General features: G+C 40.3%; 2 protein-coding genes across 12 annotated transcripts in view; one reads left to right on the top strand and one right to left on the bottom strand.

Moving 5' to 3' along the window:
• LOC109956368 (transcription factor SOX-6-like) overlaps positions 1 to 10,772 on the top strand; it is a 104,031-nt gene extending 93,259 nt beyond the window's left edge. For 7 of the 10 annotated variants that reach the window (XM_020593389.1, XM_020593391.1, XM_020593392.1 and 4 more), the window contains one exon: positions 4,477 to 10,771. In XM_020593389.1, the coding sequence (XP_020449045.1) occupies positions 4,477 to 4,822 (346 nt within the window). In that variant the 3' untranslated portion in view covers positions 4,823 to 10,771. Of the gene's footprint in view, positions 1 to 4,476 lie in introns of all 10 variants that reach the window. The other 3 variants (XM_020593397.1, XM_020593398.1, XM_020593396.1) reach the window with 1 other exon arrangement.
• LOC109956369 (ethanolamine kinase 1) overlaps positions 1 to 13,082 on the bottom strand; it is a 56,015-nt gene that overhangs the window by 2,070 nt on the left and 40,863 nt on the right. The window contains exon 13 of one of the 2 annotated variants that reach the window (XR_002274393.1): positions 976 to 1,297. The exons of the other annotated variant lie outside the window; for it this stretch is intronic. The gene's annotated coding sequence lies outside the window, so the exon portion shown is untranslated. Of the gene's footprint in view, positions 1 to 975; positions 1,298 to 13,082 lie in introns of those variants that run through there. 2 annotated transcript variants of the gene reach the window in all.

A 13,082-nucleotide genomic window follows, 5' to 3' on the forward strand; every position in this document is an offset into this window, starting at 1 on the left:
AGCCCTGTGATAGACTAGCGACCTGTCCAGGGTGGACTCCGCCTCTCACCCAGTGTCAGCTGGGATTGGCTCCAGCGCCCCATGACCCTTGTTAGGATAAGTGGTATAGATAATAGATGGATGAACCAGACTTATGGAGGTCCATGCTGATTTCTTTTGATTTTCCCATGGTATCAAACAAAGAGGTACTGACTTTGAAGGTAGTCCTTATAATACATCCATAGCTGCACCTCCTATTGACTCAGATGATGTCAATTAGCCAATCAGAAGCTTCTAAAGCCATGATGTCATTTTCTATAAATTTTTAAATGCAGTCAACTGAGCATATGTAAACTTCTGAGCCACTGGAATTGTGATATAGTGAATTTATAAGTGAAATAGTACTGTATGTGTAACAGTCTTTAAATGGATTATATTTCCATCCATCCATCATCTATACCTCTTATCCTAATGAGGGTCGCAGGGCACTGGAGCCAGTCCCAGCTGACACTGGGTCCACCCTGGACAGGTCGCCAGTCTATCACAGGGCTGACATATAGACAAACAACCACACACACTCACTACTGCAGGCAGTTTAGAGTCATCAGTCAACTTAAGCTGCATATCTTTGGACTGTGGGAGGAAGCCAGAGAACCCACACTGGCACAGGGAGAACATGCAGACTCCACACAGTCCGCTGGGGCTCGAACCCAGAACCTTCTAGCTGTGAGGCGACAAGTGCTAACCACCGGGCCACTATTTTCTACTAATCTCCTTGGTAAGTCCAACTAAGCCCGTGCAAAATATACTTTGTGTTATGCAAGCTGGACTGCCATTATACAATTCAGATTAAGTATTTAAATGGTTTCATTCCTATATACTAAAATTAACATTAACAGTTATTTTACTTTCTTTCAAGGAAACCAAACAAAATATATTTAAACAACTCAGGCTTTAATTTGCCACATAAATATAACATCTGTCAGCATCATCAACAAAGATGTTAGAAAACTTGCGTTACAATGGTTTTTCTTCTCTCAAAAATCTTAAAAGCATTTAACAAGATGTACGTCCCCTATTTTGAAATATACTGTGTTCTTGAGTCCAAGGGCTTTCACATAAGTGCTTTCTAAATAAATTTGTAGTGTTATCTCACTTCCGTAGGGTAAGCCAGAGTCCTAGCATCATGACACAGGCTCAGGGTGCAGATCCAGTGTTGTCCAGAATGATCATTCCTTCAGTGAAAGGCCAATGTCCGGTTTCTGCACCCACCTTGTTGATGGCGTACGTTGGCCTTCTGCAGGTCTCCTTGGATGTCCTGTATATTTTAACACAAAGGGTCAACGTTAATTTAATTTTAATGGAATGTTTTACTTGATGAGAAAAATTCCTCTCTCACATACCAAACAGTCTGGTGATGTTCTATATTTATTTTCTTGCTAAGCTGTGTAATTGAGGGCACTGAATTAACAACAACAAACCTCTTTGTTTACAGTATGGGCTTTGTTAAGAAGTGCACTGCATTCGGGGGGGGGTCAACATTCATTCTGTAAGAAACCACCAGAAATTATGAGATAATGCTGCAGAACTTGCCTGAAAAGTTAGTATCAAAGTAATTCAGTGATAGTTGTGAGAACTGCCAACAGAGCATAGCAAAAGTGAACTATTGATAGCCAATTCAACATACACAGTGTAACTCAGTATAGATACTTGTGCAGCAGGAAAGCTCCTGAACCTGCTTGAGAAACATTTGGTTTTTAAGGTTTATTCAGTAGTTGTAGTAGTAGTTGCCCATGGTGGCGGCGCGTATGCACGCAGCAGCCCAGAGCCCTCGGCTCCACACTAAATTTCGTTGTACGTGTCGCAATGTTACAATGACAATAAAATAAAAGCTGCTTCTTCTTCTAGGCTATTTACATAATCTAACAGTAGGCTAGGTAGCAAAATGAACTGCTGACAGCTGATTCGGCATAGGTAGTGTTCAAAAACATAAATAAATATAGCCTAGGCTAAAAACACCTGCATTGTAATACTGTGTCCATGACAACATTAGCTGTAGTCTACTTCCTGTTTGTGGTCCAAGTTTGTAACTGTTCACGAGTGATGACTATTAACGCTAAATGTTTTGTCATAATTATGATACAGATGTGAGGGTCTTGTAATAAGCTATAGATTATTGCTGCTATTTAAGAAGACGGAGGCATTATATATATATATATACACACATACATACACAGGCTACCTGATTTTGCTGTCTAGATCATCTATACAATGAATGAGCTTCAATATCAGTTTTTCGTAGTATTTTAAAAAATGTCACATTAAAGGTTTGGACATGTGAACAGATCATACTTTTACAAGAAAGTACGTTTTTAGCCTATATGTAAACACCAAGTATGTCGAGTTAACTATTTTCAGTTCATTTCTGTTATGTGCTATTGTAGGTTTTAAGGGAATTATGTTACTACTGAAGATATCTTAAAAACAAAAAAAAAAAAACAATGCTTCCCAATCAGATTCTGAAGCTTTCCAACTCCTGCTCAGTACATGTAGTGAGTTGCCATGGAGGCAGCAGCGCTCATGCCCATTTGTAGCCATGTATACCGAATTAATTATTAACAGTACTGACAGTTATCACTGTATTACCTTAATATGAAAGGTTTTGTCAAAACCTGATGATTTTCAGACAAGTTCTGAAGCATTCCAACCCCTGTATTATCTCATAATTACAAGATCCTTTGATGAATGTGATTCCCCAGCGGCTTTTAACTAGTGGACAAGTGACAACAGCACCTTAACATTCTCTATGATATAAGAAACCTGTGTACTTTTGAGTAGAAAATGCAGCTACGCTGACTTACTATATACTCCCGAATAAGATGCCCATCATCTTCACCAAGGTGGAGGCAAAGTGCCTTGAGAACCGCTGCCCTTTTAAGGTTGACGTCATCACAGGTTGTGTAAAAGGATTCCACAACATTAAAGACCAAATGGACAGTTTCCTTTCAGTTTTAATTGTGTAAGATTTAATTGTTTTAAGTACGAACAGCATATCTTAGAATTTGCTGTATAGCACACTAAAGCCTGATTAAAATGCATAACAACTACAAGTGGTCAAAAACAGTGTTCAGTATTAATATAAAATAAATATTCCATTCATTTGCTAGGGGTTTGGACTTACCACCAGGGTTTGTGGACCATTTATGAAAGGTTTCTTCCTCAAGCCTCCTGTGGTTCTGTCTGCAAAATCCTTTAAACATTTGCTGAAGAACATTATATTTTGTAAAGTGGAGTCAATGCAACAAGGGGGAAAACAGTGGCATTGTCTTAATAGGAACCAGTCATGGATGTGTTTTAAGCCATCACTGCAGCCTGTGCTTCAGATGGATTTACCAGAGGCCATGGCTTTGAATAGGGGTGATTTTTAATAGCTTGTCATTTATTAAATTAGGACAATACTGGGTGCTTGCGGGCAGTGAAATTGGACACAGACAGGCAGAGTGGAATATGAAATGTAAGCAGATGTTTGAGAGGGAATGAGGCAGACATCATGGGCTGAATGCTACATTTTCTGTGTGGTCAAGTAAATGCAAAAAAAGCTTATGATTCTTCAGGACTAGACTTCCCATCAAAGCTAAACCAAATAGCCACTGAGACCCAGTATGCTACCAGTTATTGACACATTATATTGAACTAATTGTTTCAGGAGACGGAGGAGGGAAAAGCTGTTGCATTAGGTATGGGGCTCATGTGAGGAGCCAGAGGGCCTGTTTGAGTGATGTGCATTTACCCTCATTCCATCTATATCTTAACAGGTTATTGAGCCCATGCTGCTGCGAGCTACTAGGTAGAGCTCTGTGTTAGGACATGCCCGACCAGACGAGAAGCACTGCTCTTTAACACAAGTGGCCTCAGAATGATTAGGTTTTGTTCAAAGGAGATTATAAAGAGTCAGTCAAAAGCTGGCCTGTCAGCTTTATAGCATCCCCAGCAGCTGATATTTAAAAAAAATCATTTTTTTCATAATTTTATCACAAAAAAAGAGTTTTTAATGCAGCCTTGCTCATTTGCTTGTCCTTTGTCCATACTAGCAAGTGTTGGTTGGTCCACCACTGTGGTCCAGGCTGAAATACAATATGTCAATAGCCATTGGATGAATTGCAATGAAATTTTGTGCAGAAATTCATGATCCCCAGTAGATGAATCCCCTCGACTTTGGTGATCTTCTCTCTTTTCCTCTAGCACTACAGTGAAGTTGACATTTGTGGTTTTGAATAAAAAGCTTTTGGCTGCATTGCTGTAAAACTTGGTGCAGAGATTCTCATCCTTCTCGAGATGAGTTGTAATAGCTCCTGTGATCTCTCACACAATCTGAATTTCTCCAGTATTTTGGTGCTCAACGTACAGCTGTATAACCTCACAGAGCTGCTAGCATGGCTCCAGACTCTCTTCAGTTAGTACTCATTTCTATACTTTTGTCCTCTCTCTGTTTCTCAGGCCTCAGCAACTGATTCCTCTCGGCAACAGCCCAGGCGGTGTAGGAGTTTACCCAGGCACCATAACCATGGCAACGACAGCCACATCATCCCCACACCTGACCTCAGACTGCTCCAGCAACTCAGCCAGCCCTGAACCTGCCATCCCGGTCATTCAGAGCACATACGGGGTGAAGAACGAGCCCGGCGGCGGAGGCAGCAACGGTGGTGGGGTGGCAGCCTTGGATCTGCCCAGTGACCCCACCAATGGAGACGACGACATGGACATGTACGAGGACTTTGAAGATGAGCCCAAGTCAGACTATAGCAGCGACCACGAGACACGGGAGGCCGTCAGTGCCAACTGAGCGCGCTCAGGGTGTCACTTGTTTAAAAAAAAAAAAAAAACTCCTGTTACACTCAGAGATACCTTTTGAAAACAATTTATTAGAGACCTTCAGGCAAACTTTCAGGACATGTTGCGTCATGCACTGAGCATGCCCAGACGAGATTTAAACTCAGCTGACAGTCGGGGGAACTCTTGGACAGCATTTCGATGGATGCGTTTGAAGAAGAGGGATTCTGGGAAAAATGTGACTCAAGAACACAACCTGAGCAGAGATTCAGACATCCAACTGACAGCGAACTTCAGTTTCCTACACTTTGACAATCTTAACAGGAGCGAATAAGAGTTAGACGAGAGACAGAGAACAAAGAACAAGTGAGCAGCAAACACGTGGCTGTGTGGTTTGTAACGAGCATGCATGGAGTTTGAAACATCAGGAATTGGTCTTCAACAGCTACTTGGTCTTAAATGTTTAAGGAGTGATTTAGTTTTGATCAGTATGTATTTACTTTTTGTGTTTTTTTTTTGTTGTTTTTGTTTGTTTGTTCTATAGACTTTTTCTGACAGGTCACTGCCTGTACAAACTCTGGACTGTCAGAACTTGAAATTTAAAAAGTTTTAATATAAATCTAGCTCTTGTAATCTTATAGTCTTACTTTCGTTTCTTACGAATACACAGTGCATCTACATCTTTTTTCTGACAAACTGCTTACAATTACATTATTGTTAGATTTTTTTTTTTTTTAATATCCAGCTCAGGTATGATGTGCCAGCTTGTGAATGTGTTTCTTTTGTTTGTTTGTTTGTTTTCATACAAAACGAGTAGGACTTCTCAGACTGTCATTGAAATAAAGGGAGCAAAATCCCTTATATCACATTATTTTTATTATTATTATTAGTGAGTATTATAACTAAGTACCCAGATATTGTACAGATTTACTTCAACTGTGCCAAACCTACATTCACATTCACTTGGGATGTTGTAGTCTTAACTTCCAATGCTGCAAAAAAGGAAAAAAAAGTCTTATACGAGCATTTTTTGCTATCTGATGAGTTTCTTCTCTGTAACTGCTGGCTCCCCTCCTCGCCCAATCACAGGCAGAGCTCAGGGAGGACGTGTTTTCGTCGCACTTGCTTAGTCGCTCTCACACACACGCACTCTGGCAGCCTCCCCTACTCAGAGTCAGAAGAGCAGCATTGAAGGCATCGTTTCATTCTTCAATTCCATTGCATCGGTGCTTTCATAAACCACATTGCCCATAGTTTCCTGTGGCCAAACACTTTTGTGCAGTAAGTGCAGCGAAGTATGGCGTACTAACCATTTGGTACTGTACATTTATATTCAGTCAGGCTAAAGGTATAGACATTTTTAGCTTAATTTCTGGTCAGACACAAAGAATCCAATCTTAAACCCTAAGCTTTGTTCTTTCAGTGTCACAGGAAATGGGAAGGAGCAGCCCCAGGAAGACCCTACTGTAGGATAAGGGTTTCTTATATTCTGAATCCCTTCACTGTATTTTAAATTGGTACAAATAATGTACAAAGTTTTACTATTTTTATTAGCTTAATATTTTTAAAGGTCTTCTCTGCATCATGTGGGAAAGACACACCAAACATGTTAAAACAAATTTATATAGCTGCAAAAAAAGGTCTGTTATTTCAAAAAGGGTACCTTTTTCTACATTGCATGTATATTTTTAAGACGACTAAATTATTAGGAGACGAATGGAGGAAAAAAGGATGCAAGCGGCTTCTCAGTCGCGCTCGTTCCAGTAAGAGCACACCAGTGTTTCCACAGGCTGAAGCAAGATGATCCCCTTTGTATCTTGCTGCAGCACAGTGGACAGCACGGTACTGGGAGGGCGTTCTTTTTGATCTCTATTTTACTCTAATCTCACACATCTTTTTTTTTTCTGTCTTTTTGATGCACTCTGCAATTTAAATATGTTTCCATTTACAACACCTGTGACCTCGGATCTGGGTGCTCTGTTTAGCTGTTTCACGTCTTCTCTTCATGATCATAAGTGGGAGTTTTTACTTGGAAAAGCTTCACAAGCTGGGATTGAACATTGGTTTTTGCTTGCATTACTAAAAAAGCCTCATGCATAGACATTTCCTTTAGTGTCATACACATCCTAAGCACTGGATAGAAATTGTGTTTTTAGTATTGACTAATGTGAAGTTGTTGGTTGGTTTTCAACATGATACAGTACATTAGAACAGTCAAAAGTCATGTTTGGATTGTAGAGGAAGCCTCCTAAACAACAGGTAAATTGCCATTTCTTTAGAAGCATTTCGTTTATTTAAGCAAATTTTGTTGCCGCAGCTCTAGTGCCGCCTCAAAGGGTCACATCACCTCTGATCTCCCTACAAAGGTAACCTCATGCTCTTGTCAAATGTGACCCGTAGAACACACATTTTCTGGTCACACACATTTTTGTGATGAGTATTGTATTTGAATTTCAATTGTGCGTTTTAACATTTCATTGTATTTATTAGCCAGCTTTGGCTCTAAAACGTGTCAGTACAACTTGGTGAGAAAGACAATCAAAAAAATAAATAAATAAAAAAGACTTGAGATTTTACTTACAAATATGTCACTTCATCATTGCTTTCCTTGGCTTTTGTGGAAAAATGTTGTTCCAGTGAAAACACTGCACAAGTTACAGGTAGTGCTGTGTGGTTTTTATTTCCATTACTCTAAATCGTGCACTCACTTTCCAGGGATCAAATAATTTCCCACACAAGGCTTTTTATTTCCAAAGCTGAGCTATTCCACTTGGTCTTTATATTTTGGTGGCCCATTACAGTAAAGGCAGCCTATTGTTCCATTGTGTGTGTGTGTGTAACACCACACATTCTGACTGTGCTGTGGTGTATACGCCATGGCGCCGTTGCTGACTACAGCCAATTCCAGCACTTCACAGAGAGAAACAGAGAGCTAAACCATATGCAGCCACATCGTAAATCTAATGGTAATTCCCAAATCAACTGTCGTGTCGCCCTGCGAGGTGTGCTCGCAAGTTTGTCACTCACTCTGGTGCCTACACTTGTGTGTGTGCTGTGCTATAGCTTTTAGTTGGAAGGGGTGTTTGAGGTCATACTTGTGTTGTTGCCATGCTAATCTAAGTCATAATTTACATTTCCTTTTGCTTTCTGCTGGATGAACATTTAGCTGTTTGCAAGTTGACGGATTGTTTCTGTGTGCACAGTTATGTAAGTGAATGCAAAGCTTTCAGCACCTTCTCAGATGTTAATACAGTTCATTACAGTGCAGCGTTAAGCCCTTTTCATACACTAGCACCCTGACATGATGTAGACATTACCCAGAGCAGCTGTATATAAGAAAGCACATGTCAGAGTCAGTTGGCACAGACTTTAAGCGGACATTACCCTGCCAGCTCTCTGGTACAAAGGCCACGTAATGTCCAAGTGAGACGGAGTGAGCTGATCTGAGAACACAGCAGTGTATAGGGTGCCACACTGGTGAGTCCTAAAACCCGTTAACATTTTTGCACTTCCACTTCCCTCGCTCCTAAGAAATTGCGTTTTTTGCATGGGCACTGGGTTCGATGCCTGGAATAAGGTTTGTGGTTAACACAAGCCCAGTAGATTTTCACACTTGGTTCTGCGAAATAAATTACATCAACAAATACCCCACTTAAAAAAAAAAAAAATGCTTTTACGCGCCTTAAAAAAGGTGGCTGGTAACAAGTGGCTAAATGAGACCACAAATCAATAGCTGGGATATTAAATGTAAAAACATGGAGACTCATCAACTCACTAGTCCGTCGTTGTCCAGCCTTATTATTTCTATTTACAGACAATAAGTAATACATGGAAATCTGTTTAAAAAAATACTGTCAGGGGGCCATGGACCACTGGTTGAAAACCCCTGATCTATGATAATATCGTAATTATAATGTAATGTGTGAGCTGACATTATGTCATTCACTTCACAAAAGTAAAATAAAATCAAAAACACACATTCATCGAGTTATGTAGCCTAATAGGTTAGACTAATGCACCAGTGCGCTGAGTGCACACAGTGTGCACATGGTCCACAAGTTAAACTAGCACAGCTGGCTAAAAATGCATTAGCAAAGACAAAAATGAGCGCCAGGAGACAAATTGCAGACACAACCAGCTCCGCGCTCTATGCCGTCAGATTTAATTGCTACACATGGATCGTCCTCACTGGCAAGGAGGTATTTTGGCTTTGAAAAGACAGATGTTGCTCAGTAGATGACAATCTGCAAACTAAATTGGCTGCTGTTAAAGACAACTGGAAAGTTTGTTGCACCATCTGAGAACTAACCACTGCACAGAACATGAAAAACTCGGGCTGTTGGCAACAGGGCTAAACCAGCCGAGGTACCAGCACAGAAAAAAGCACTGCTAACACTGTGCAAAGCGTTTTCAATGTTTGTGTAAGGCATTGTTGTACTTGAATGCTTCAGATTTAAGTCAATAAATAAGATCTGTTTTCCTTAATTGTGCTTCCAATAATACAGCAGGTATCATTAGAAAGCAACAATTATACGTTAACGAGAGTGAGCTAGTATCGTCTGCTTATCGTCATCAACGAAATCCCAGAAAATAATTGAGATATCATTTCTTTGTAAATATCACACCCCTAAAAGCAGCTACAGCATTTTTTGGTTTATGTGCATCCAGCACGTGAGCTACGTATGGCCTGCTGTCTGAAAATAAGTAAGAAAAAAACTAAACTAAAAGACTGTCGTTTTTTGTGGTAATTGAAGTGGTACCCCCTTGAATTGTCCCAGTGAGGGAAGTCCCCAGATCCGTGAACCTTCAGACACATCTTCCAACATAAAACTCCACCTGCATCGGTCTCTACATCCAAGTAAAGTAACAAAAAGCAAAACACATTTTGGAATGGAGGGGAAATTTAAAGAAAATCCAAATTTGTACTTATCATGACTGAACTCTATTTGTTCTGCTGAGTCATTAACAACAACAAATGTTTACAAAAAAGATTAACTGGGAATCTTTATGGGAACACATCTGATTATTACCAAGACCAAGAAAAAAAGAAAGATGGTGAGAAGAAAGCGTTAAAGCCAGATGTTTGGCAGTAAACCTTGACATCTTCTCCTCAAGTGACTGAGCTCAGGCTTTGAATTTACCTCTCTTTTCTCATGGGTTTGATTTGTGGTAATGATGAGGTATCAGGACATGTTTCTTCATGAAAGCCTGGTCTTGGATGGGCCCTCTAGACAAATTCACTTTTTGATTTTTCAGAACCATTTAAAGAGCAGAGAGAACAAAATCCTTTCTGTGTTTTCCTGCTCACTGATCAGGCCTTTAGATCAAGAGAATTATAAATTGTTATTACAAAGGCGGAGCCCCCTTCAGACGTGTTGGAGAGGCTCTTTCAGTGAGGCATCAAAGCCACCCGGGTTGTGATCATGGAGGCTTCACTACTCATTAAAACACAAAACGGTCCCAGTTCTGCAGCACGTTACCGTCCTCTTTGAGCTAAGAGCTTATGATGCCTAGTCATTCAAATGTTTTTGATTCAAAAGGAGAATAATTGGCCCTTGCGCTTCCGCTGAGCTGCTCCTGTTTGATGAGCACTGTGAACAATCTTTCAGGTATAAGTCATTTAGAAGTTTAACTGCCATCTAACTGTGATTTAAGCAGCATTTCAACATGAAGAAGATTTTGTAGTTGGTTTGGAATCAAAAGTAAGGGCCAACTGAGGTCAGGCACACTGTGCACGTTGTTTTACAGTGGTGGAAGAAGTACTCAGATCCCTCAAGTAAAAGTAGCAATACACAGTTAGAAGCCCTGCTTTTAAAATGTTACTTAAGTAAAAGTACAAAAGTATTAGCATTAAAACATGCTTCAAGTACTAACAGTACTCATTATGCAGAATGGCATATTTAACGATATACAGTGGAACCTCGATTTTCATGATTAATCCGTTCGAAAAAGTCCCACGAAAAACAAATCGTACAAAAACTGAAGCAATATTTCCCATAAGAAATAATGTAGATCCAATTAATCCGTTCCAGACACCCAACAATATTAACAAAAAATACATTTTATAGACAATAACTATTTTCACATACAGAAAACAATGAGAAATAAATATAAATGACTAATGAAATGGATAAATGAACATTTAACATCACTTTTACCTTTATTGAAGACTCTTGTTGGCGTATGGAAGACGGCAAGGAGGGGAGAGGGAGGAGGAGAGGTTATTGTTTGGAAGGGGAATCCCCCTCCATAAGAACTTCATGTATCAAGGCCCCATCTGGGGTTACTTCCCTTCACTCATTTCTTCCGGGAAATGAGTGGCCAAGTCACGCGGGCAGGCGGACGAGTTTGGTACGGACTAATGAAACCGACCAATCAACTGTACGAAAACCGAGCAGATGTACGAAAACTGGGAAAAATTTTGACAAAAAAAATTTGTCGAAAACCGAATCGTACGGAAAGTAGGGCATACGAAAACCGGGGTTCTGCTGTACATCATGTTACTGGATTATAATTACTGTGTTTATCACTTTAATGTTACAGCTGGTAAAGGGGGAGCTACTTTTAAATAGCTTATATGTTTAGAATTTGATTTACTGCTGGGTAGCTTGTAGATTTTCTAGCAGAGATCAAAAGAGTCCTAAGATTATGCTGTAATTTTTGCGGCTGTGGCTCAGGAGGTAGAGCGGGTCGTTTCCTAACCAGAGGATTAGTGGTTCGATTCCCAGCTTGTCCAGTCAACATGTCGAGGTGTCCTTGAGCAAGACGCTGAACCCCAAGTTGCTCCCGGTGATGTCACCGGTGTGTGAATGCGTGAGTGCTTGGGAGTGCGAATGGGTGAATGGCCGAATAATGTGAAAGCGCTTTGAGTGTGCTGTAAAAGCATAGAAAGGCGCTATACAAGTATAAGACCATTTACCATTTACTAAACTGGCTCTGAAAGGTGACTAAAGTTATATAATAAATGTAGTGCAATAAAAAGTACAATATTTATGACTAAAATGTAGTAAAACCAAAGTAGCACAAAAAGTACCTTGTATTTATGGACATTATTTGAATAAATGTATTTAGTTGCTCTCCGCTGATATTTTTCTTATCAAAAATACAACTAGATATTTGGGTTTTTTGTCATCAGATATTTAAAAGTGTCTTGGTCCTGCATGTTTACTCAACACAGTTCATTCTTCAAACATCGAGTCACTCGTAGGTCTAAGCTGAAAGCCTACAGCTTAGGCTAATGCAAAAAATTTATTATTATTATTATTTTTAAGTATGTGCTGAAATTGAAATTCTGACACCCAATGATGGCACTGGATAAAAAGCCAAGGTGTGCATTTATGGAACATAGATGTGTGTATCAAACTGCACAACAAACCATCCAATAGTTAAGATGCTTTACTTAAAAAAAAATATATATATATATATATATGTGTGTGTGTGTTTACGGATACCGACTACGGGATGGAGCAGCCATCAGCCACCTCCTCTACATGGCATACATCAAGCTGTATGCCAGGAGTGAACGAGACATCGACTCACTGATCCACACCACTAGGATCTACAGCCAGGACATCGGGATGTCATTCGGACTGGATAAGTGTGGTTGAATGGTAACAAGGAGAGGGAAGGTAGTCAGAAGTAAGGGGACTGTACTACCAGAAGGAAGGAGGCCGATTAGTGAGCGTCAGAGCCACTATCCAGGATGAAACAACAAAGATCCATGAATACATCAGGCAGATGTGATGATGTGCTTAGTGAATACATCAGGCAGAAGAAACCAGAGGAACAAGGGAAGGAAGAGCAGGAACCCTCATGGAAGGACAAACCTCTGCACGGTATGTACCACCGTCAAATAGTAGAAGTGGCTGATATCGATAAATCCTACCAGTGGCTGGACAAAGCTGGACTGAAAGACAGCACAGAGGCACTAATCATGGCAGCACAAGAACAAGCACTAAGTACAAGATCAATAGAGACAGGGGTCTACCATACCAGACAGGTGCAGGCTGTGCAAAGATGCCCCTGAGACAATCCAGCGCATAACAGTGGGGTGCAAGATGCTAGCAGGCAGGGCATACATGGAACACCATAACCAAGTGGCTGGCAAAGTGTACAGAAACATCTATGCCGAGTACAGGCTGGAAGTCCCAAAGTCAAAATGGGATACACCTCCAAAGGTGGTAGAGAATGACCAAGCTAAGATCCTGTGGGACTTCAAGATACAAACTGACAAACTGGTAATGGCCAACCAACCGGACATAGTAGTGGTGGAC

Source organism: Monopterus albus, unplaced genomic scaffold, assembly GCF_001952655.1.
Source record: "Monopterus albus unplaced genomic scaffold, M_albus_1.0 scaffold19.1, whole genome shotgun sequence".
In the NCBI taxonomy this organism is placed as follows: domain Eukaryota; kingdom Metazoa; phylum Chordata; class Actinopteri; order Synbranchiformes; family Synbranchidae; genus Monopterus; species Monopterus albus.